The sequence below is a fragment of the Acanthopagrus latus genome, chromosome 12 (genome assembly GCF_904848185.1).
Source record: "Acanthopagrus latus isolate v.2019 chromosome 12, fAcaLat1.1, whole genome shotgun sequence".
Taxonomy (NCBI): domain Eukaryota; kingdom Metazoa; phylum Chordata; class Actinopteri; order Spariformes; family Sparidae; genus Acanthopagrus; species Acanthopagrus latus.
In genome coordinates this window covers 5,603,396-5,626,996 of record NC_051050.1, presented here as the reverse complement: position 1 = coordinate 5,626,996, position 23,601 = coordinate 5,603,396, and the positions used below count along the sequence as shown (strand labels likewise).

Sequence of the window (23,601 nt, the reverse complement as noted above, 5' to 3'; positions counted from 1 at the left end):
AAAAAGGCCGCTGGCGCCCCCTTGTGGTTAGTGACACCAAGATCCAGCAGCACAGACCAGATATTTCTCCATCTCTATACCCACTGACACAATAAAATATTCATTAAACGACACTGATTAAATGATGATGTTTTATTTACATGTATATACAGACAACAATGGTGCCATAGAAAGAACATAAATAAGATTTGGTGAATTTCTTTCCAAAAATCAACATATACATATTACATAAAATGTCACATCAGGAATTACCTTAAAACGAGGCCTTAAATACATGCAGTACATACACGTGGTATGATTTAACACAGATTTAGTACATTACATATTGTACAAAGAAACAGCAATATTCAGGGAAGACGTGTGCACACAATTGACTGCTTGTAGAGGTCACATTCAGTTCTTCTACACTGGGGTGAGACTGTGAGCTGGCGACAAGTTTCTAAACCAGGTTGTTGTAGTTCAGACTATTCTCACTGACGGAGCTGACCTTCCAGCTAACTTGAAACCTAACCAAACTGTAGTGTCCTCATATGGGAAACAAAGCAAAAAAAAGCTGCAGCAACTCCTTGAGCTGACAGTTGCCCAATCATGTGCCCAGGGCATGACAGCCTTTTGGTTTCACCAGTTTATTAAACTTACGGGTTGTGTGCACATGTGCATTGAAACATAACTCCGGTATGCATTCCCCTCGTGACTCACTGTCTACCATTGATTGCACAATGTGAAGGCACACCATGTTCAATATATACATTAACTGCTCTGACCCTTGAACTCATTGTATTCCTGACAGTATTAAAAACACTTGCTGAAGGGTCACTGTAGCAACAGACACCAATAAGTATGTTTATGGCCAAAAGTATGTGGTCACCCCGTTAATCTCCTATATGACTGTTTCCTACATTGGTGTTGCTATAAGAGACTCCACTCTTCTAGTTTCAGACTTCCCACCAGAATTTGCTTTTGGAACTTTGGTGTAGGATTAACTCCTTATTTCTCTTCATTGGAAATAAGGAGTAAAAATTGCCCCAGGTCAAATGAATAACAATGCTCATCAACAGGGGTGTCCAAATACTTTGGGGATGTATTGTATTTCAGCGTTTGGCACACACAGAGTGAGCCCTAGTTGGCAGAAATTTGATGTGGAGCTCCAGTATATGTGCGGGTGAAGGACTGTGTAAAAAGGAGGCATGACAACAGGAGGGGCCTATCAAGAAAAGGTGAATAACTTACAAATAAATGCACATACTGTGACCAAACTTTGTAGAGGGACATACATACAATTTTACATTAGTAAGGTTGCGTGCATTTGAATGCATTAGCGCATAAATGCCTGCTCGTATCTCGTTGCAGCTGTTGCAAATTCATGCTTGTTGTTGAAATACTGCATTAGAACTCAAGAGAGCAGTGGAAATTTGTGTTTTTGAAGCTGATAGAAACACAGATGATACAACCCTGGATTGTGGTGAGATCTGAACATGTGCATTAAAAGCTCTCAATTTCCTGGCAGTGCCAAAAGTGGCAATGAGCCAGAAGAAAAATTACACCATGGTTATGCTTTAAATCTCTAGTGGCAGATGAAGATTGCTCTGTTCCTATGTTGCCTCTGACGTGAAAGCACAACCACTGACTGCTTCTCCTTAGTTGACCCGGCATGCCCGTATCATCAGCAGCTGCAGTAGAATGAACAGCGGCGAGACAATGAGGCCAAACCACAGGTCTCTGGCTTGCTCCTGCTCTGCCAACTTCTGGCACAGCAGCACCTCGCACACCAGCTTCAGGCTGAGCACAGTCAGCACCCAGAGGAGCCGCAGCACTGCAAGGCGCTTCTCATTCTCCTGGTAAAGACGGATGGACACGATGGCTGTGAAGTAGGTGCTGAGGCCATCAGCGGCAAACAGGGGGACAAACACCAGCCACCAGCTCAGCGTGGGGGTGAACATGTCAGCTCGCAGAGCAACCAGCATGCTGAAGACCAGCAAAGCCAGTAGATGCAGGAAGAGTTCGAAGGTGGCAAAGCCCAGCCACTGGACCAGTTCCCTCAGGGAGAACAGCATAGCTGAGGACAGCAGGGTCTTCAACCAGGGACGGACTGACTGAGGACGGCCGAGTCACGCACTGGGCAGCCCTGGTAAGGGGTCGAAGCACTCCAGAGTGATGTTGGCAGTGAGAAGCCACTGACTGTGCCTGGGCAGGAATGGCAAGGTACTGCAGAGATGACCCACTTCACTCTGGGCTACATCTTCAAATTCACTCTGAGAAGGGTGGTCGGGAGGTGACTGCAGGAAGTGCTCCCAGTCTCTCTGGAAAGCCTTCTTTACATATGACAAAAAAGACAGAATATTAGAAAAGACGATCATATGTTTATAATGTGACAGAGTTAATGATGAAACACAACCACACACACACTTTCTAGAACTTAATAAGACAGGGCCCAAACTACGTCTCAATGAAGGAGGAAACAGCTGAACAGTGAAGGCAGGCAGTGATTAAAGTAATCTATCTTCATCATTTTATCACTCTGTCACTTCAATATTTAGCCTAATTAGCCCCAGTAAGATACCAAGTGATACTGGTAGACTGACAAACAGTACAATATTAGCGTTATGGGTTAAAACGAGCAATAATTCCACCGATGATGCACACTGACGTTGGCCGAGATCCTTTCACCACAATGCAAGCTAACCAAAGGGATGATACAGCACAACTCACTACCACGACGCGCATACAGGCATATACAAAATGTATTTCACAGCGACCAGACTTTACTGTACCTTAATAACTGTGAGGCATTTTCTTCCCCATCTAGCTGGAAGAGACACTGTTAGTACACAGAGCTAACGAGCCATTAGCATCGTAGCTTCGGCTTTTTTTTCTCTCGCTCTCTGTGAAATATCGCGAGAAAACGAATTGTACGGTGGCCGACAGGCCGAAGTAATTTTAACTGGCAAATCTTTTAAAATTCTTATCCCTTTGTTTTGCATTATTTCCGTATCGAATCGACATTTGTGTCATCTGTGTTTTAAAAAGGTAAAGGCAATAATTTTGTTCTGCGTGGTTTCTTTTTTTCTGCTCCGACTTAATGTAAACAAGACTCCAGTCAGTAGGTGGCGGAAGTGCGCCGGCACTTCATCCGCGCTCACCGTCGGTCAAACACAAAGAAGAAACAACTGTCTTAAGTGAGAGACTGGACGTGTGGTGAAGTCGGTAACTCCTAGAGTCACAGGTAAGCACACTAGCCTTATTCATTATGTATGCACTTTATTTCATGTCCAGCCTGTAGGCTGACGTATTTATGGCCTTAGTTGCTGACTCGAACTGTCAACATTCATTACATGGGTAGCCTGAGTGTTCTTTTCCCAGCCAAGGTGACAAAAAGACATGCCGTACTCCACAGTTACAGCCTGGTCTGCACACGGGCGGTGTGAAATGCCAGAAAACGCACATATGCATGCAAAAAGCGACGGCATTGGTTAGTAGTAGTGTGTTTCAAGCTATGTGCGATTAAATCTCACACCTCCATGTATCAGAAATGGCTTGTCATCTTAAAGTTGCAGTGTGGCTTTCAATCCAGGTCAGACTCCTTTTGGAACTGTATATGTTGCAGCCAGGGTCAGATCAGATAATGATAGCATTTCATATCTTCATGTCACAGCATGGTTCAAGTGAAGTTAGTTGGTGCATTATTTAGCTTATAATCACGTGTCTTGTATGTCTTTTTTGTTTTAAATGTCACTGGTGTCTGCGTGTGTTGATTATGACCTGCTGACGAAAAATGACTCTCAGCTACAATGACTCTGGTAAAGCACAGCCAAGACAGCATTTATTCAGGATATTGATCATGGTGATGTGACAGAATTATCAGGCCTTCAATCATCCATAGAATAATCAAGCTGATGATCAGAAGAATGTGTTGCCTTAAAAGCTGGAGCAGTAGTATTTGAAAACAATCTGCAGCCTGCTTACTCTGCAGTGAGGCTCCTGTTTGGAGAAGCAGCATCACGCATGCTTGCTCAGTTTGAACGGTAACTGAGCTCAGATGAAGCAGAGGAGTGGGAGAGCTGTACTTTTCCGTGTTTCATCCCTAATGGCGTCTCTGTCTCAGGGTAAAGATGCAGACACCAGCGGAGTCAATCCTCCACAGCGGCTATTTCCACCCTACGCTCCGTTACTGGCAGACCTGCATCGCCGATTTAAGACCTGATAATCTCATCTACCCCATCTTCATCACGTAAATGAACCCTCTCTGTTTCCAATAAACATGTCCAAAAATGAATTACATGAACGTAAAAAAGTGTACAGGAGTTTCGGATAACTAGTGACTATGTTTTTACCATGTGAGGTGGAGTACAGTGCAATATTTCAAGCTTAAATCAACGTCTCAATCTCGGTTCACTGTCTCTCTCTCATACAGAGACAGTGCAGATGCAGTGGAGCCCATCGGCAGCCTGCCAGGACAGGCAAGGTGAGAGTCTAAGCAGTTAGTCTTATCACATCCATCCCATAACTGCCAGCTGTCAGTTTCAAATGTTTACAACAGCACCACACCACCTGTTTTAATGCGCAATTTACAGAACTTGTTTGAGGAAAACAAATGACTCATTGCGCTGTAATAACTGTGGGGTGGAGCTGCATGAATCGATAATTATTTGATTAGTTGATCGAAAGAAAGTGAAACACAACCGTTTTTGAAAATCAATTTATCCTCCAAGTCAGTTTTCAAGTAAAAATGTTAAATATCTGCTAGTTCCACCTTTTTAGATGTGAGGATTTACTACTTGTCTTTGTTAGTAAATGAAAAGTAAAGCAATTTGAATACATCACTTCGGGCTCTTGGAGATTGTCATTAACAAATTCACAATTTCACTGATTAATTGATTAAGAATAAGAATAATCAGCAGATTAATCAATTATGAAAATAACTGTTACTTGCAGCCCTATCGGTATACTAAAGTGTTGATTTAAACAAATCACTTAACGCAGAGCGTGTCGCCCTACAGCTGTGAGACCCCACTGAGGGTGTTGTCCTGAGATAAAAGCACTGAGGCAGGGTGGACCCAGAGCCAAACACTGGACCTGGACCAAGATAAGAAGAGAGTCCGTTAGACCTTTTATTCCCCACACAACAAAAGCAAATGCAAGCGTCTGAATTACAAAACACTGGGACTGAAACACTCAAATTTCTGTTTAAATTGTGATCCTTCATATCGGTATTTACAATCGTATATTTTAAATTACATCTTTTTAATATGATGTGAAAGTAGGATCAAATTTCATAGCGCTTTCGTGCCTTCCCTGAAAGCGTGAAAGTATGCTCTTGAGTTCTGTTCATATTTTATGTATTTCCATCCGTAGGTACGGGGTGAACAAGCTGGAGGGCATGTTGCAGCCACTTGTGAAGAATGGCTTGAAATGTGTGCTGATTTTTGGTGTCCCTGCAAAAGTAGAGAAGGTACGTAAGACTAAAAGAGTGGGAAAAGGCACATTAACCACTCTAATACATTATTAGATTTGCCTTTTAATATTTCATGCATCTATATATCTAACAAGTCTTTCCGTATGTCAGTTTCTCTGGTAAAAGGGCAAATGTGCAGCTGTTTAATGCTTCAAAAGTATGTGGACTTTTGGTAACAGAGTGGAGGCCATTAAGGTGGCAGCTCTGAGTTCTGAGTGAACCTGAGAAACCTGTTTCTCAAAGATCAAACACGCAGTGACCTTTGTCTCTTCCCATCAGGACGACAGGGGTTCAGGTGCCGACACAGACGACACGCCGGCTGTGCTGGCAGTGAAGAAGATCAGGTCCTTGTTCCCCGAGTTGCTGGTGGCGTGTGACGTCTGCTTGTGTCCCTACACATCACATGGACACTGTGGTCAGTGTTATCATGGACCATTTACCCTCTGTTAACTTCTCTTGGAGGATCAGTTAAAGGGCAGAAAAAACTTGCAGCACATGTGGGTGGTTGATGGTTTATATTACTGATATTTCCCTCTGTTATTCTCCTTGCAGGAATCCTGAATGATGACGGTACGCTGAACAATGACGCCAGCTGTCTGCGCTTGGGAGAAGTGGCGCTGGCCTACGCTCAAGCTGGTAAATCTTGTTTTTTAAAGGTTATATCTGTTTTGGAAAACACCCATGACTCTTTGTTTTCGTAGTGAGCCAATCCCAGTGATCGTAATGATCTATTAAAGCTTGGAATGTATCAGTCTTTTTCACCCAAATCTGTTGATAGAGAAGCTGATGAGTCTCCATAAAGAAACTGGAGAGCTAGAGCTGCCATTTTGTCAGTATTTGGGTGTTATACTCTACACTTACAAATTGAATCCTGTATTTTTAGAACAAAAGTTTTAAATTTGACAAATGTACTCCTAAACTATGTACAGTAGCTTTTTTTTAAAGCTGATTTTCAATATCCAAAAACAACAATATTCTGGTTGGGTCGCTTATGAGGTTGTCTTGGTCACTTGTTGCCCTGCAGGCTGTCACATCATCGCTCCCTCTGATATGATGGATGGAAGAGTCAGGGCCATAAAACAAGCACTGATATCAAATGGTCTGGGAAACAAGGTAAAGGACTGAAAGTACTTGTAGTTTAAGGAAAAAACTTCATACTTTAAAAGCTTACTTTATTCTTTGTTTTGACATAACTGATGTTTGTGCCACTCAACTCATTGGTTCCTACTAGATGTAAGACGTACATTTAAAAAAAAAAAAAAAGGTTGTTATATACAAAAGAGTCATTCATTTCCTTAAACAGTGCTTTTAATGAATGTTACCAACAGCATTAAACAGTGTATTTGTCTGGGACTGATGTCAGCTGTTTAAGTCACATTTTGTGCTCCAGTCCAGAGTTTTTCAAGCAGCATGACGGTGTATGTGGGATTGAGTAACAATCAACTCGTGTGTGTGTGTGTGTGTGTGTGTGTGTGTGTGTGTGTGTGTGTGTGTGTGTGTGTGTGTGTGTGTGTGTGTGTGTGTGTGTGTGTGTGTGTGTGTGTGTGTGTGTGTGTGTGTGTGTGTGTGTGTGTGTGTGTGTGTGTGTGTGTGTGTGTGTGTGTGTGTGTGTGTGTGTGTGTGGCTCATTGATGTGTTTTTAATAATTCTGGGACAACACTGAAGCTCTGTTGCACCAATTCTAAGATAATACAGTACATTCATTGTTGGTTTTTGGTTGGATTGTTTCGCAAACAATATGAGCGTAATAAGATGTTTTCAAAAAGTAGTTCCTTAGCATCTTTTCTACTTACTTCTCCAGGTTTCAGTGCTAAGCTACAGTGCAAAGTTTGCCTCTTGCTATTATGGTCCTTTCAGGTAAGTAAACGCATCGATCACCTGTTCACAGATCAGTGAGGCAGCTGTTTGAAGTGAATAAACTGGAGCTCCATGCCGTGTGTGTCTGTGTTTGCAGAGATGCTGCACAGTCCAAACCTGCGTTTGGGGACAGGCGCTGTTATCAGCTGCCTCCTGGAGCCAGAGGACTCGCCATTCGAGCTGTGGTGAGCTGATTTGTGTGTGTGCGCGCGTGTGTGTGTAAGTTTGGGGTTATGAATGGCTTGTTGAAGGAGCTGTTGGAGATCTCACTGTTGTCTCCTCACTGTGCTGCAGGAGCGAGACGTGAAAGAAGGAGCTGATATGCTGATGGTGAAACCAGGTCTGCCGTATCTGGATATTGTGAGAGAAGTCAAGGACAAGGTCTGTGACTAAATCAGTTAAGGTCAATAAGGAAAAAAGCTGCAGCACTGCATTTTTGGAAAACATGCTCAGCATAGAAAATCCCACAAGCATATTTTGCTAAAGGTGATTTTGAATCATTGTGTATTTTATCTTTTGGTGTCTAAATAGTGATGTATCTGTCTTTTCCTCACATCTCTCACCAGTTCCCTTCTCACCCCCTGGCGGTGTACAACGTGTCGGGGGAGTTTGCCATGATGTGGCACGGAGCACAGGCTGGAGCCTTCGACCTGCGGGCCGCCGTGATGGAAGCCATGACCGCCTTCCGCCGGGCAGGTGAGAGGAAGAGGAGGAGGAGACCATGGCCACAACTAAATTTTGTGTCTCTGGTTTGATGTCTCTAAATGTAATCTGGCTTTGTGCTTTTTTTTTTCCATTCCCTGTGTTACAGGTGCTGACATCATCATCACCTACTACACACCTCAGCTGCTCGGCTGGCTGAAGGAGTAAAGAAAGAAGATCTGAGGCCAAAACAGTGGACGGACCTAGAGACAGACCAACAGACTGCTGTTGACTCAGTCCTGCTAACAAAGAATGCTTAGGGAGAAGAGATGTATGAAAACAACCGATCTGTCGATATTAAGCTGTTTTTCTTGACTATTTCTGTTCAGTGATTATTTTTATAGAGATTCCTGTTATAAAGTTATATTTCTGTTGAAGCTTTTAAAGGGCTAACATGGGGCTGAACACTGACAATGTAAAAACTGACAATCTTGTTGGTGTGTCGTTGGGATCAGCATTAAATCAATTCTGTCATCTCTCCGCACTAACCTGATGATGTAATGTATATTTGTGTGAATCATGGCTACATGGATTTCCGATGTATTGTGTGACTGCTGCCTCGGATTAAGCACTGTCATTTCCCAACATGCTCTTAACGATGAGAGGAAATAAAATCATTCATCCGGAGTTCCAGAGTGTGTGTGTGTGTGTGCGTGTGTGTTATTTAAACTTGATGCATGTTGAGTAATGAGCCTCCACGGACCTCATTACCTACACACAGATTTCATAATGCTGTATTAAAAACCTTTTAGCACCTGTTATGTAACGTTACAGAGAGGAAGTTTAAACTGGCTGGATCTCATTTGGTGGGAGGTAAATGGTTCTTAACGCGCTTCTTGTTTAAGAATGCAAGTAAGTTGAGACTCTGAAGTGTAATGGAAATTGAATCTCTTGTTAGATTCTCCTCTTTTATGAAGTGATGCATGGAAAATAGTTACTCTTACAGATTGGCTATGACTTAAAGCATGCTACTTTGGCCATATTTGTTTAATACTTGAATATTGATCATATGTAAATAGTTGAACAGTGCTGCTTTGACACACAATTTTGTTATTGTTTTCCTCCCATGAGTCTGATAGAATACTTTCTATGGAAGCAAAATTGACAGCTGAAAATGTTTTCAGTGTCTTCCCTTGAGCTTAAGTCTAGTGTTCATATGGAAAGTGTACTGAAATACACATAACGACTTGTGACTGTGAACTGTGTCATCAGTACATTAGGTGTAATCGTGTTAGTCAACATTTGTGTGATATGATTCAGTGTAGTAATCTCATGCACAGTTCAGTCCACTGACAGTAAGTGCTCTCCAGTGTGTTTCTGCTGTCAATGAGTCTCGTGCTGAAACCTTAAAACAATAAAATAACTACATTGTTTCCATAGCAACAAGTGTGAGCCCTTGTATACTGAGATGAACTCCTCTGGATACAGTCTGAGTGAAATGAGTCACTGTTCAACTCAATGAGCTGGATGCGTTTGCAGTGTGAAGCCCTTGACTGCTGACACCTGACGCGCTCTCGAAAAAGCTGTAAAACGATGAAGCATTAACGCGTGATTCTGATTCAAGGTGCTGCTGAGTGGGCGAGGAAGCGAATGCACCCGGACAGGAAACAAGGAAGTATACAAGCGGCAATCAGCAGCACCCAGGAACAAGGTGCTCCTTTTTTAATAGGACGCGTGTCATTGCTGCGGGCTGCATCCTCTCACATCTCTTTCGACAAACCGCCCTTTCGTGGCGAGGCACTTCCCTTTCCTTATTTATAATAAGTCAGGAGGATGGCCGCGGTCAGATCGTCTGCAGTTCTCTGACTGCATGTAAGCAGGGACATTTTTAAAAACTTCAGTCTATTCCACTTGACATTGGGAAAAACAGATATTGTGTTTGGAGTCTGTTTCAGTAAAACATGTTGGCCCTGATCCTGATAATGGCAGCTGTTTTTTTGTTTGTTTGTTTGTTTGTTTGTTTGTTTTTTGCAAGACATAAGCTGTAAACTCGCTGTCTGTGTCATATCTTGCAGTCTGGCAGAAGGTACAAAGCATGTAAAGGATCGATAGATTCTGGTGCTGAGTCGGAGGACTGAAATAAACTATGGCGTAACCGCGCTCCGTGCGTAAATGCGCACGACACCTGCTAAACTGCGGCCTGCAGGTGAAGCAACAGTAGTATCGCTCACGCCCCATTTATCAGAGACAACCTTAGTCACATTAAAACATGAATCTATACTACATTACTGAATTGTAGGGGTATACAGAGGGAGAAGGACCGTAAAAAACGTGTAGAATTATACAGAATTCACTTTGGCAAACACGTCAAATTCGAGTAAAATTAAGCAAACAGAACAGAGAAACTGAAATACTCAAAAAGACATTGGAACAATCTGCACCGATGTATAAATCATTCTGACAAAATCAACGGGAATTCTGCATTCTTATGTTTTAAAAATGAATCCTAGTTTCACCTGAATTCTGTGGCGCGCACAGGTGGACCGCTGAGAGAGACTCGTGGACGTCTAAAGAACCCTTGAGAATTAATCTCACACTACAAAACTAAAGTTCACCCGATTCGATGTTCCATTTCACAAAACACCCCAAAATACAATAAGATTTATAATACCATATCTCTATCATTTTAAAATGCATTTTGAATGATAAAGGTCTTTAAATGTGTTATTAAGAGTTGTCTTTGGGACTTTGATACATCTATCCACTATTAATCACACACCGTATGAGTATAATCTCTAAAAAACTGTGTCTCATATTTTCCAAAACTTACTGTGAGAACAAAATAAGGCGCACTGTCAGTAACACTTTTTGTGAGGAGGAGGATTTAAAGTTCCCCTTGTGATATAACCTCATCCAAGGCCAAGCCGGCAGGAGGAGCTGTTCGCTCACTTTGATTGATGCGCTGCCAAGTTTATTAAATCAATCAATAAGTCTGCAGACACGTGTTCGCCAGAGCAGCTGACACCAAAACTCGGGTACACAACCCAACCTGTTAATGTGTGGCACTTGTTATTAAAAAAAAATCCGGACATCTAAAATAATCCCAAACGGTTCAGCAGGTATTCTTCACTGGAGACTGGCGCGCACCTACACTGTACTCTGTGCAGTGGCCTGCAGGAGGCGACTCACGCCCATCCTGAGCGGCTTCTTCATACACTGCAAAAAATATGTTTCCAAATATTTTAATTAACAGGTAATTCAGTTTGCCGCACTTTGCTATTTGGCCAAACTTTCTGAATGTTCAAAGATGGCCGGCTTGTCCACACGCTGCCTTGTTGCTTTTTGTGTACGTCATGCAGTCTCATCCGTGAGTGTTTTTTTTTGTTTTGTTTTTTTAGAGACGCACGTGTCAGTCAGGATTTAACGAGTTCATTTTAAGCATGTCGAGTAAACCAGATCTCTCAGGAAATTCTTAGAGATATGATATGCTCCCAAATCATCTGAGTTCACTGGGAATCCAAGTGTATGTCCGTAAGAAACCATCATCTTAAAGTCAATGGTCAACAGATTAATGGCGGTGGACTCTTCTTGCAGTGTGTGACGTGTGGGGGCCGAGCAGAGGGCTGCTCTGATTTAAGTTGCAGTCATCTGGATGGATGGCATCACTCTCCCAGAGACCATCAGCATGAGGAGCACGCTGCGCTGGAAAAGTCGCTTTGGGAAGTAAATGAACTTCATTTGACGTGGATTTTACGCGGCAGGGACGCATGGCACAGCCGGGCTGGCACGACGGGATGATACCTTTACCGACTTTGTTTGACTTTTGAGAGCGAGGGAATCAGAGACCGAGGGAGACGGATACTTATGGTTTGGTGTCAGGGTGCCACAGCCGGCCGTGTCTCCTCTCCAAGCGGTGCGCTCTCCGTGCCCATACTTTCCTCTGTGGGACTTTCGAGCGGCTGGGACGCGATATGGGATGCAGAAGCGCGCTGGGATGCTGCCTGCTCGCCGCGCTGTCCTGCTGCCTCCTCCCCGGCTGCAGAGGTAACATAACCGTGGCGGTGATGCTCCCTGACAACCACCACAAGTACCCGTGGGCTCTGCCGCGCGTCTTCCCGGCCATCCTCATGGCGCACGAGGACCTGCACGGTAAACACGGGCTGCTGCGCGGGCGTTACATGAACATCCTGAACTACAGCACCGAGGACCCCATCGCGGGGTCGTGCGCCGAGAGCCGGGCGCAGGTGGTGGCCGTGGACGCCAAGCTTTACATCCGTCCGGACGCTTTCTTCGGACCCGGGTGCGTATACCCGCTGGCCTCCGTGGGGCGTTTCGCGTCCCACTGGAAACTCCCGCTGATCACCGCCGGTGGACCCGCGTACGGCTTCGACAAGCGCGACGAATACCGGACCATCGTGCGCAGCGGGCCGTCCACCACCAAGCTGGGGGACTTCGCCAACGTCCTGCACACGCACTTCAACTGGACGTCCCGGGCCGTGGTGATCTTCCACGACCTGCGGCAGGACGACCGGCCGCACTACTTTCTGTCGGAGGGGATCTTCCTGAACCTGAAGGGAGAGATGAACATCACGGTGGAGGCCCAGCCGTACGAGGACGACTACAAGTACTACAAGGATCTGATCACTTTCATGAAGGAGCACGGGAGAAGTAAGTGGACGCAGAGGAGGAGGTGTGATATTTTCAAGTTTTAGTTCTTGGCGCATGAAACTCTTCTGCAAGGTGCGCAAAACCAGGCCTGATCTTAATTCATTAATTCTTTAATTAATTTGATTGTGTCTCTCATCAACGTTCATTTAAAAAAAAAAAAAGAAAAGAAAAGAAAAAAAGGATTTTTTTTTAATATAACTGTCTTTGAAGCTCAGTGACATTATCTCGAAATAGAGCAGATCACCAGCTGGCTCCTATAAAGATAATGTCAGTGAGCGGAGGAGGAAATTCCCTCTAACTGGATGATCTGCATGAGAAGCAGTTAAGAACAATTGTCTCGGAGCCTGCGGGGAGATCTCTATCTCAAAAAATAAATAAATAAAAAGAACCACAAGGGAGGAAAGAATTTAATTTAAGAAATAAATGTGAGAGTAATGCGAGGTGTTTTACAGCATGTTGCAATGGGAGATTCCGGTCTTCTTTAATGAGGTCACGGTGAAGCTTCCCTCTCAGCAGCAGACGCAAACAGAGGTGGAGCGGAGTAGAGTCGGTGCAGGGAGAAGAAGTTATTACAGAGGAATGTTTAGGCTGTGGGCAGTCTGCTGCTGCTGCTGGTGGTGGTGGTTTATTGCCTTGCGGAGGACCACCACCCGCGTTTGTTAAAGAGAGAGAGAGAAACACAGAGGTTAGGATCAAATGGGCGCCCTCTCGGCCAACACATGGCTCCTATGTGTGCTTCCCTCTGCGCGCCCTCGCTGCTGCTGTTCATTCACTTGCAACGAGAGCCCGAATTGAGTTCAGTCAGTACAAGCGCCACGCTGCGCAGTTTAAACTTTGGTCATTTTGGGGGTAAAATGATGCGCAACAGTCCTGGTGTTTAAATGCTCCACTCGGCGGACGCGTCAGTGCTGGAACAGGAAGGCAGCGCGGAACAACATGTACAGCTACTTAAGAGTAATTGGTTAATAGAATCCATTGTATTAAGTAATTTGTCAGGCTCCAAAACGGTGCTTCGCTTTTGAAAATGAAAACACAGCGGCTGTTTGTGTGCGCCGAGGCGCGCAGCACACATCAGAGCGGCGGGCGGATCAGTCGTCACTCTGCTCGCCTTAACGTTAATTATCTGGAAACACGGTGAGGCTGTCTCAGTGATTACTGCTGCTGTGAGAACTTAATTGTGTGTGTGACTGAGGGTTTGGATTGTGGTTCGTGCGCGCTCGCAGCTGCACGTGTGTGTGTGTGTGCTTGCGTGTGTGAGGAGACACAGAGACGAACTAAGAATAAAAAGATGAAGTGTAAAGTGAGTGTCTGATATGACATATTCCTTAAGCCTCCTCCGCTTGGAACCAATGGCTTCAACAATGGTGAAGCGATGAATGCATCAAGGTAATTAGTCACAAGCTTTTAAAAGGAACAACTTGAGGGTTTCCAGGGATCCTTTTTATATCAAAGCAAAATGTTAATCCTTTAAAGATCCTGTGTGTAGGATGTGGAGGGTTTCAGGGCAGAAAAGGAATATTTATATGTTTTCATTAGTGTATAATCACCTGAAAGTAAGAATCAGTGTGTTTTCATTACCTCAGAATGAGCCTTTTATATCTACAGAGGGAGCTGGCAGGGATATTGTGTTACATCTGGACACAGCCTTGGAGAAGGAGCCCTGTTCATTCCTTTGAACGCTGCTCAGTGGTGTTTTGTAGTCAAAAAAGCTCGACTTCCCAGCTATAATACACAGATCTTCCTGGTTGTGCAGCCCTTATCTGTTTTCCACAAGAGACTTCCGCGTCACAGCTCCTGCAAAATGACCCTTTTCACTGTCAGAATTTGCGCTATTTAGTCCAAAACATGGTTTAAAAAGTCTAGAAAAACCACACCACTGAATCATTTCATCCCAGTTCAAGATAGCCCGGCGCTAACTGGGAAGTCAGTCGGCTCTGTCATCGTTAGTCTCTAGTGTGCACGCTCTGTGAGCCCCACAGTGTGGAAGCTGTGCAGAAGACAGTCAATTATGCCCCACTGAGAAGCTTTTATCAGTCTCATACCTGAGCATTTAAGCCTGGAGCCGGAGGACAGGAGGCTATTAGCTTAGCCTAGCATAAAGACGCAAAGCAGAGGTTAACAGCTGTGATTAGAGCTGATGGAAAAAGGCCTGCCAGCTGTTTACTTTCTTGCCCTAAATCTGCAAATAGATGTAGATGTCAGTTTGGCAAACCAAAAAGTTGCTGTTGTATAATGACTTGTGATTAACATATTTGATCATAAAGCCATTAATTACACCTCAGTCCTCTTTCTAAAGAGTGCTTACTACAAGTTCTTTTCCATATTCCTAAATGCTTGGAACATACTTTTTTTTTTCAGAAATGCAATGTTTACATCAATCTAAGGAGTAGTACCACAATGGAAATAAAATGTCAGTCTCCCACTTCTGTCTGAAAATCCTGCAAAATGAAGATAAGGATCAATAATCTAAAAACAACGCGAGTATCTCCGGTCCTGTGGATTTTCATGCTTTCTCAGCAGTTATAGGTGTTAAGTGTTCCAGAAATGATAAGATGAATGTTTCTGTGTATGAGCACTTGTATGAGTTGCTCTGGAAGGTAAAGCCAAATGACGTGTTTTGTCCTGTAGTTTAGAGAACATGTTGGCTCCTCTTCAGGTTTCGATGCCATGCAAGCACATGATTGTTGTATTTTCAAAGTGATTATATTCTGATAGTGTTCCAACTGTCAGCCCATTTCATATGTAAAATTGGACTGAATCCGCCAAGTGACTGGTAATGAAGGAAGTAACAAAAAAATGATATTTCCCATTAGATATTTGAGTGAATTTGCTCCCCACCTTTGCTTGTTTGCTCCTTATCCGTCAGACAATTATGCCAAATGTTTTTCTCAAATTTGAATGTGTGTGTTCCTTTTAATTATTATTCAGAGACGCATCTGATCCTGATATGCGAGAGACTAAAGTGCGTGGGTGTGTTTGCTAAATATTTACCTCTCTATACTCCTGGGAATGTTTGGAGGGAAGCATTTTTGGATGCGGCTCAACATCTCAGAGCAAAGTCGGCTTCCAACCAGTATTATAGTCTCTGGCACTGTGAAACACACAAGTTTTAAACCCTCTTAATCTGTTGTTACAGTAACGGCATCAACAAATAATGGAATAAACACGGTGCAAAGGTAATTAAAGGGCGGTGCGGTGGCAGTGGAAAGAGGTGAAAGGTGCAAACCTCCAAACATCTCCCCCTCTTCCCAGAAGAGTTATGGCGCTGCCGCAGTGAGCTCGAGGTCAGGGAAGCTAATTGTTTTGTCAGGGCTTGTCCTGGCTCGGCGTACAGCTCCGTTTTATCCCAGCAGATAACCTCGGGGCTCTGTAACGTCACCCGACTGTGGACCGTATCAGACGGGGAGAGGCTGAGCTGAGGCGGGGGGGCGCGGAAGGAAAATTTGGGCTTTTAATGTGAAGCCGCTCATCACTGGAGCTTTGACAGCTGACCAAGTAATTGTGTGCTGTTGCAGAGTTAAACACTGCCACCAGCTCCTCCAATTCCCCAAATTCCTCATTTTAATAGCCTACCTGGAAAAAGGCAGATGTGGGACGCAACCATGTACAATTACTCAAGGTTTGGAGACCTAGAGTATTTTCCATTATGAAACTTTGGAGTATAACCCCACTGCACTGTTTTTTTAATCCCTCTGACGGCCGTAGCAGCTGCACTCTGAAGATCCCACGGTTCACTGCCTGGAAATGCTTTTTGGCAGTTTGAGTAATTGCAAATTTATAAGGGAATCTGTCAGAACAATATCAGCTATGGCAGATTTTGCATTATTGTGTTCTATAAATATACAGCACTCCTCTTATTGAGGCGCTGTGCTGATTGAACAATGCTAATGCTAACAGTCATGCCAGCAGCTCCGTGAGGCTGTACTGTATAGCCGGTTTAGGTGGTGAGGCACCAAAACTACTTGGATTGATTTTCAGTAAAGATCATGGTTTTGGTTCAAATGACTAGGGTAATTACTTAACCGTGAAGGGCAAGTTACCTACGTGAGCATGTAAATAGTGAGCAAAGGATAAACTGTGACGTTGGGGTCCACAGGGGCTTTTACACAGACACGGGTTTTGTTTACTGTGTGTAACCAGGTCATTTAAGCACAAACTGGGGTTTCCTTTTATCCGCCGTACTTAAATATCCAGTGATTCTCAGAGGAATCTGAAATACAAATCCTCTGTGTGTTGAACCATTCTGATTTTTTGCATACGAAATTAGGTGGTGTGAAACACAGCCACAACCATAGCTTCAAAAAAAAAAAAAAAAAAAAAAAAAAAAAATGATAATGAGACCAGTAATGACTTAGCTGGACCACAAATGGAAATAACTCAAAATCATCACATATCTTCGTGAAATTATTCTTTGAGTACAAAAGGGAACACTGTCTGTAGATTCAGAGAGAGGACGTATTGGGCTAAAACTACTGTGAACACTAACCAGTTAATACAGCCATGGGTAAACTCAAGGAATATGGGTCATGTCAGATAATGAAAACAGAAAAGCACCAGAATGTGAACATTTCGCAAAGTCCCTGTTGAAGCTGATGGAACAAGGTGTTTTAGACCAACCTGAATACTGTTGAGGAGCGCGTCACCTTTCAGCTGATGTGAGAGCATGAAACTGACAGAGACCATTCTTCATACTTTCTGCTACAAATTAGTTACAGTTACATGAACGTTGGACTCTTTCTTTGAAATGTGTATATTTTACGTAAAGATTCAGTTCACCGTGAATGTTGCTTTCTCCATCAACAGTTTTCATTGAAACCCCTGATAAAGACGGTTCACGGTGTGTCCTGTGAATTAAACAGAGCAATATGGGAGATTGTCTCTGGGTCGTGGTGTTGAAGTCGGTTTTCTTTCGCTGCCGTGAGCATCACCGATGAGCTTCCATTTGCCTGCATGAATATCTGAAACCCTGGCCAGATAAAACTAAAACTAAAATTCTGTGTGGCTCTGTGACCTGTTGGAACAGGTGTTGTGGCACAGCGCGAGCTGAAAGCGGCACTCTGAACACCGTGAATGTATTCCAGCTCCCATCGCACTGCCCGGTGACACTCTCGCCTCGACGCTTCTCAGTCCATTAATGGCACACAAGAGGCAACATTTCAGCTGTGTGAGTGGAAGGATACATCAGGCCGTGTTGCATTTTCTTTTTTCCTTTTCAAGTGTGCCAGTGCTTTGTGTCTCTCCGCTGAGCGATGAAAAGAGTGTCTCCGCACAACGAAGCTCAGGTAATGCTTCTGTGTAATTACAGAAATCCTGTTTCCTGTGAGTACACCCCCAGGATGCAACAAAGAGGGTTAGATGAACTACAAGTTGCAGTGATGATTCAGTTTTGCAAAGCTATACCTCTATTTTTCAACAGTGTGGTACAACCCCCCCAGGCAGATTAGAGTGCAAATGAACAAAGAACTGGAGGATAATCTTCTCCGACAAAGATTCAGACAAACACGACAGAGAGTCATGTTTGAAAATCCACTATAATCCAATCCGGAAGGTGACAGTAACACATTGATTGCAGTGACCGGCTCGCTTTCTGTTTTTGTACTCGCCTGTGATTAACTCTGGAGCCATCAACAGTGAAATGTCCCAATTAACAAACCAAACCAAAGAGCTCAGGGTAGTTAAGAATCTAAATTGCCTAAATTATGACAAGGAACGTCACAAGCGCGCAGGACTTTTCAGAGAGTCTCTAATGCAGGCCGCCGCAATCACACAGATAATTGGTCCACGTGAATGAATGAACGTTTTCATAAGAGATTTTCAAAGACAAACTCGAAACCTCACAACTTGGGACCTATTATTTCTTTACACATTGCTCGAGGTGAGAAAGGTGCCTCGTTATAGAGAGAGTTAAGTTCTCTGCAGATTCTGATGTGTAACACATGGGTATCACACGATATCTTAGTAGGCCAAGGGTGAATTTAAAAAGATGTGGAGAAATTGAGAAAATGCTTTCAGTCCCCTAGATATCTACAAAAAGGTTAGAGTTCTTAAATCTTAAAGTCTTAAACATTTTTTTCCCTTAGAATACGTGAAAAGAAGTGAGTGTGACTCACCCGTTTCCAATACATATCAGCTGCTCTGATTTAATCAGGTGTCATTTATTTACTAGACACACTCACCACTGGAACACTATTGTTTATCATCTAATGATCGTTTTCCTTGTTGATTAATCGGCCGTTTATTTAGTCTATTAATCATTAAGTTGTTTGGTTTGTAGAATGGCTGAAAATGGTGAAAAGTGTCGGTCTCTGTTTCCCAAAACCCAATGCCTTTTTTTTATTTTTTATTTTTTATTCTTTTTTTTTTTTTGTCCACAGCGCAAATATATTCTGTTCACTTTCCAAGAGGAGTAAAGCTGAAATGAGAGAACTTTAACTTTTTTCATAAAAAAGTTGGGTAATCTGAATCTTGCAGACTCAGCCGCTTACAATGAAAACTGCCACAGAGCTTATCACGGAATATAAATGCGTTTAAAAATATTCCAACCATACCTAGAAATAAAAAGATGATGCTACACAAGAGTATCGACAGTGGTTTTCAAGGGACTAGCTTGCATTGTGGATAAATGCCGAAAAAACAAGTGCCACGGTCTGTTGTTCAGCTATCAGGAGGTATTTATCTTATGAGGTAAAATGATTCTATGTTTTGGCTCACTTTCCGGGTTTTCCTTGGCACAATACCCTCAGCTTAACTTGAGCGTCATTATCTTGACACATGGCAGACTGCATTGTTAGTCACGGAGGAAGAACCCAGCGAGCTCGTACACCCGTCATCCATACAGTGCGCGTGTTACAGTGTGTGGCACGTCTGTAAATAGCAGAAGATGCTTTTGGAATTTGTTAAAGTTTGCAGCCAGATCTGGGTCAGCATCGAAAACACACACTATCGACTGAAAACTCGCGGGATGTACAGTGTGTGCCAGGTCCCGGAAAAGTGCAGGAGTTCATGAGAAAGTTGCGAGTGTGTTATCTAGCGGCATTGAGAAAAACCCTTTTAAAAGACCTGGATTCACACCAGAAAACAAATCACTTGCTCTTTGGCTTAGCCGCAGAGTTCTGTCCGCAAGTTTTTCAGATATCGTGCTAAATCTGCAACGGCACTGAAAACAGTACCTCCTGATGAAAACGAGACCTGACAATGTGAATTTCTTCAAACAAACTGAAGTCAGGAATCCGTGAATTTTAGCCTAAAGAAGAAATGGAGGCTGGAGTGGGAGCAGGGCTGATTACCATCCCGCAGTCAGTCGACGGAACAACTCGTACCAAACAAATTTAATGCTAAAGCTCCGGCAGTTCCACGTACTGTGTGACTGCTGGAACACTGGAGGACATCCCCCCCCCCACCCCCCCCCGGTTGTGTAGCACATTTATTTTGGGAGCGGTCCAGCAGACAGCAGGGCTACTTGGCATGGTGAGCCATGTTGGAGGGGATGAGAGTCGGGGTCTAAGCAGCAGCCGCCTTTGGTCTAACACATGAGGAAACGTCTGCTGACTGGGAGGACCAGCCGGGCAGCTGGCAGCAGCCGCTCTGACATGCGCTGCGAATGGAAATAATGCTACTTTTTTATTATTCATGACTCAGAGGCAGGAGGGTGTAGGTGGCGGGGCGAAGGTGGAGTGACACTGACGGAGCCTTTAGCAGAGGTCTCAAGGTTGACTCCTGCAACGGCGAGCAATTCTTAGCCAGCCTTTGAGTAAGACGGCGTCAACCTGCCCACTGAGCTTGATTAACATCGAGAACTTTGGTTTCGTTTGTCAAATCCTTCCTCAAGTCCTTCTAAAAGAAAAGGAAGCTGCAAAAAGAGTGTCTTTAGTCCATGCCCACTTGAACAACACGTAGGCAGTTCTTGATCCGAATCCACCACAGGATGTCATCGCTGTTTCAAAGAGAAAACAGTCTTACACTGCTGGGACAGTGTTTGGTTAATTTTAGAAGCAAAAAACCCCTAAGATTAGTGTTAGGCAACATGTGCTTTTTCTCATATCGCCAGATCGCTGTTGTTCCTACAACATTATAATCAGTGTTGTTCCAGGTCCATTATTTGTTTTTAGGAGAAAGGGACAAAGTTCAGACTTGGTGCAAGCTCTTGCGGCTGAATGGGTTTAGTACAGGACTCTTACCCAGAAGCGTGGAGGTCACATCCATTTGGAACACTTTTTTTTTTTTTTTTCACTGCTCACTTATTATTCACTTGTTATTTCCCTTTTTTCCCCTTTTCTGTCACTGGACGGTTAGGTGTAGGGAACTTGAATATTTGGCTAGGTTAAGGGGGAATTTTTTAGTTTTAGAAAGGATTACTTCTGCCACATGTGTATTTTTGCGGTCTATTTCCCCCGAATTGCCCAACGACATGATTGGTCAGCTGCATCGATGGTCCTGGGGCAGCGTTCTCTGTGACGCCACCGACACTGCAATATCAGCTTGTGTGGGAAATACATGGTTTGTGTTCACATAACTACTTTGTTAAGGTTACTGTTGCCATGGTTACAATAATAACGACTTGGATATGGTCATGAAGAGAGCAGTCTGTGGTCAAGCTAACAGAACAACAGCAGAGAGTGCCAGTCACAGGAAAAGAACAGCAGTGTCCGATGTTTAAGTCCAGCGTTTGTCTGCTGTACAAGGATGTAGTTGTTTTGGTGCATTTTTGGGACTCCTGCTGTTTCCTTTCTTGGCAACACAATCTGGTTTGATTCCCTTTCCTTCCTTTGGTTGTTGGTTGAAGTCCTCCAAACCAATCCACGCCCTCATCTTTGATGGGTTTCTTGCCTCGTTCTTGGCTTCATTGCTGCCTCTGATAGAATGTTTCATTTTTGCGTAGCCAACGCTGCAGGCGATTGTTTCTGACCCTGACATCTTTTTTGAATCACAAAAGTTGAGGTACGCGCCAGCTACCGAAGTTCATTATCGACGACTCGTGTTATGCTAATGATTTCAGTGTGTGTAACTGCTAAAAATTGCGGAGAAAAAAAATGTGTCACACAGCTTTTTTTTAACAGACATTATTAGCGTTGTCAGTTAGAATAGTAGCAGGCTGCTGCACAGGGCAGACAGTGTCAAGCACATGAAGAAATCCAGCCACAGTAGAAGTGCAGGTCTATATTACAGCACTAAGCACGCATCAATGAAATGTAGATATTTTAGCTTTCTCCCTGCTCACTGTGAATGTTTTGAGACTCAGCACAGCTGACGTTCACAACAACAACACAGAGCTAGCTGAAAGGAAATTGGGGGATTTGGGCGATCAGCGACAAAGTTGAGGGCTGTATCTACTAGCAGAGAGGCTAACAGATCCCTGCCCACCACTCCAGTCGTCCCTCCTACCTCAGACTGGAAGGTTTCCAAGCTGTTAGCCCACCTCCATTTGTCTTGTTTGCGCTTGTTGCGGATATATGGACATCTTTACATCTGGCATTTATTTGTGCATGCAAGCCACTTGTTTTGAGAATAAATAATAAAAAAAAACTCACTGTTGCAGCAAAAAAACGGGCCAAAAACAGATGTGGACAACAATTCAGAACAGTGTGTGGAGTCCTGCGGTGTAAATGTGTCAGAGATGCTCATAAATCATTTTTTGCAAGTCCAAGTCAAGCCTCTGGTCTCTTGTGGTTGTAGTGAGTGTTCCATCATCCGATCCGCTTAGAACACTGCATAGAATTCAAAGCGTGTGCTGTATTATCATTATTATTTTATCTATTAGCATAGAGTATCATCAGCACTGATTAGTTGTTTGGTATATTATCACTTTAAACAGGCTATTGAAATGCAATATGAAAAAACACACAATGAAAGCTTTTCTTTAAAATGAATATCTGTTTTGTTTTACATTATAAATACACAGCTACTGTAGCTAAATGCTAAACACTATTGCTGCCAAATGATGTGGAATATACTGGTGATATTAAAACACTTAAACAGCTATGTTCAAGAAGAGAAATCTGCAATTTGTGAAAATTGACAAAATGATTTCAGTCGCCTGTTTGCTGACCATCCACGAGGTTAACGTCCACATTACCAAGTGGCTGACCTATCCAGGTGTGTTGTCAGGCACCTCAGAAAGGCTGACGCGGTCGATCCAGCATCCTTTTATATTCATTCCGCAAACGCTGTATTTGACGCGTGTAGTTCATATAAGCAAAGCATGTGACAAACAGGAGAGCAGCAGCACTTGTGCTCGTTGCCGTAGTGCTGCTGTCGTTGCCCACCAGGTGTGTAAGGTCATGCAAGAGGGAATGACATTCAGCTTGTCAGACATTTTCTTAATGTTGATGCTGTCAATAATTGAAAAACTGATAAAAAAAAAGGATTGTTCACGAGCCCCAAATCTTGAGTTTCTCGAGTGTCAGGTCACTGAGTGTGCGACTTAAGTGACTAGAGTCCCCATCACTGAATGTGGTCTTTGTCTTTACATGGGGACACTTTAACTGCAAAAAACATCTTCTTATCAAGCATTTTTTTCTTGTTTAAGTGAGGAACTCAGTGTCCTATGGGCCTGCAGCCGGATTCCAGCACACATTAACTTGTTTCAGCGATTATATTGAGTATAATAACTAGAAAGGTTACAAAATCAATATAGAACAATCATGCATCTCCTGGAGACTCTTGACCATGTTCAGACAGACATCCTGCTTATCATTTCCATTTTTCTGTCTGCAGTCGTGTACATCTGCGGCCCACTGGACACTTTCCTGAACATCATGAAGCTGTTTCAAAGCGAGATCCAGGACCCCGAAAACTACGCCATTTTCTATCTCGACGTGTTTGCAGAGAGCTTGGCCGATCGCAAACCGTGGCAGAACTCCGACCCAGACTGGGCCGATCCCATCAAGGTCTTCAAGGTACGGTGAACACAGAACAAGACAAACACATGCACGCACACACACACACACACGCACGCACACACACACACACACACACACACACAC

The 23,601-nt window shown here is 43.6% G+C and overlaps 3 protein-coding genes across 4 annotated transcripts in view; 2 read left to right on the top strand and 1 right to left on the bottom strand.

Moving 5' to 3' along the window:
- Window positions 1–117: 117 nt before the first annotated feature.
- On the bottom strand, window positions 118–2,980 carry tmem203 (transmembrane protein 203). 2 transcript variants are annotated; one of them, XM_037117696.1, is made up of 2 exons: window positions 2,772–2,980; window positions 118–2,312 (listed from the first exon to the last, which is right to left on the bottom strand). In XM_037117696.1, exon 2 carries the CDS (start codon window positions 2,052–2,054, stop codon window positions 1,638–1,640), a length of 417 nt encoding a protein of 138 aa, XP_036973591.1. In that variant the 5' UTR covers window positions 2,055–2,312; window positions 2,772–2,980; the 3' UTR covers window positions 118–1,637. The 2 variants fall into 2 exon arrangements, with proteins under 2 accessions (XP_036973591.1, XP_036973592.1); XM_037117697.1 differs by having other exon boundaries at window positions 118–2,309.
- A 113-nt stretch (window positions 2,981–3,093) lies between these two features.
- Window positions 3,094–8,647, top strand: alad (aminolevulinate dehydratase). The gene is made up of 12 exons (XM_037117695.1): window positions 3,094–3,223; window positions 4,103–4,228; window positions 4,412–4,462; window positions 5,353–5,449; window positions 5,732–5,867; window positions 6,005–6,088; window positions 6,477–6,565; window positions 7,254–7,309; window positions 7,407–7,494; window positions 7,604–7,690; window positions 7,876–8,005; window positions 8,121–8,647. The coding sequence occupies exons 2-12, from the start codon at window positions 4,110–4,112 to the stop codon at window positions 8,177–8,179; spliced, it is 996 nt and encodes a 331-aa protein (XP_036973590.1). The 5' UTR covers window positions 3,094–3,223; window positions 4,103–4,109; the 3' UTR covers window positions 8,180–8,647.
- Window positions 8,648–11,626: 2,979 nt separating this feature from the next.
- LOC119030332 (atrial natriuretic peptide receptor 2) overlaps window positions 11,627–23,601 on the top strand; it is a 66,340-nt gene continuing 54,365 nt past the window's right edge. Inside the window, exons 1-2 of the mRNA XM_037117810.1 lie at window positions 11,627–12,619; window positions 23,333–23,514. Of these exons, the coding sequence (XP_036973705.1) occupies window positions 11,923–12,619; window positions 23,333–23,514 (879 nt within the window). The 5' untranslated portion in view covers window positions 11,627–11,922. The remainder of the gene's footprint in view (window positions 12,620–23,332; window positions 23,515–23,601) is intronic.

Coding starts and splice junctions, on each gene's coding strand:
- tmem203 (XM_037117696.1), bottom strand. CDS start 2,054: ATGCTGTTCTCCCTGAGGGAACTGGTCCAGTGGCTGGGCTTTGCCACC.
- alad (XM_037117695.1), top strand. CDS start 4,110: ATGCAGACACCAGCGGAGTCAATCCTCCACAGCGGCTATTTCCACCCT. Junction 7,310..7,406: donor TGCTATTATGGTCCTTTCAG/GTAAGTAAACGC, acceptor CTGTGTTTGCAG/AGATGCTGCACAGTCCAAAC. Junction 8,006..8,120: donor GACCGCCTTCCGCCGGGCAG/GTGAGAGGAAGA, acceptor CCTGTGTTACAG/GTGCTGACATCATCATCACC.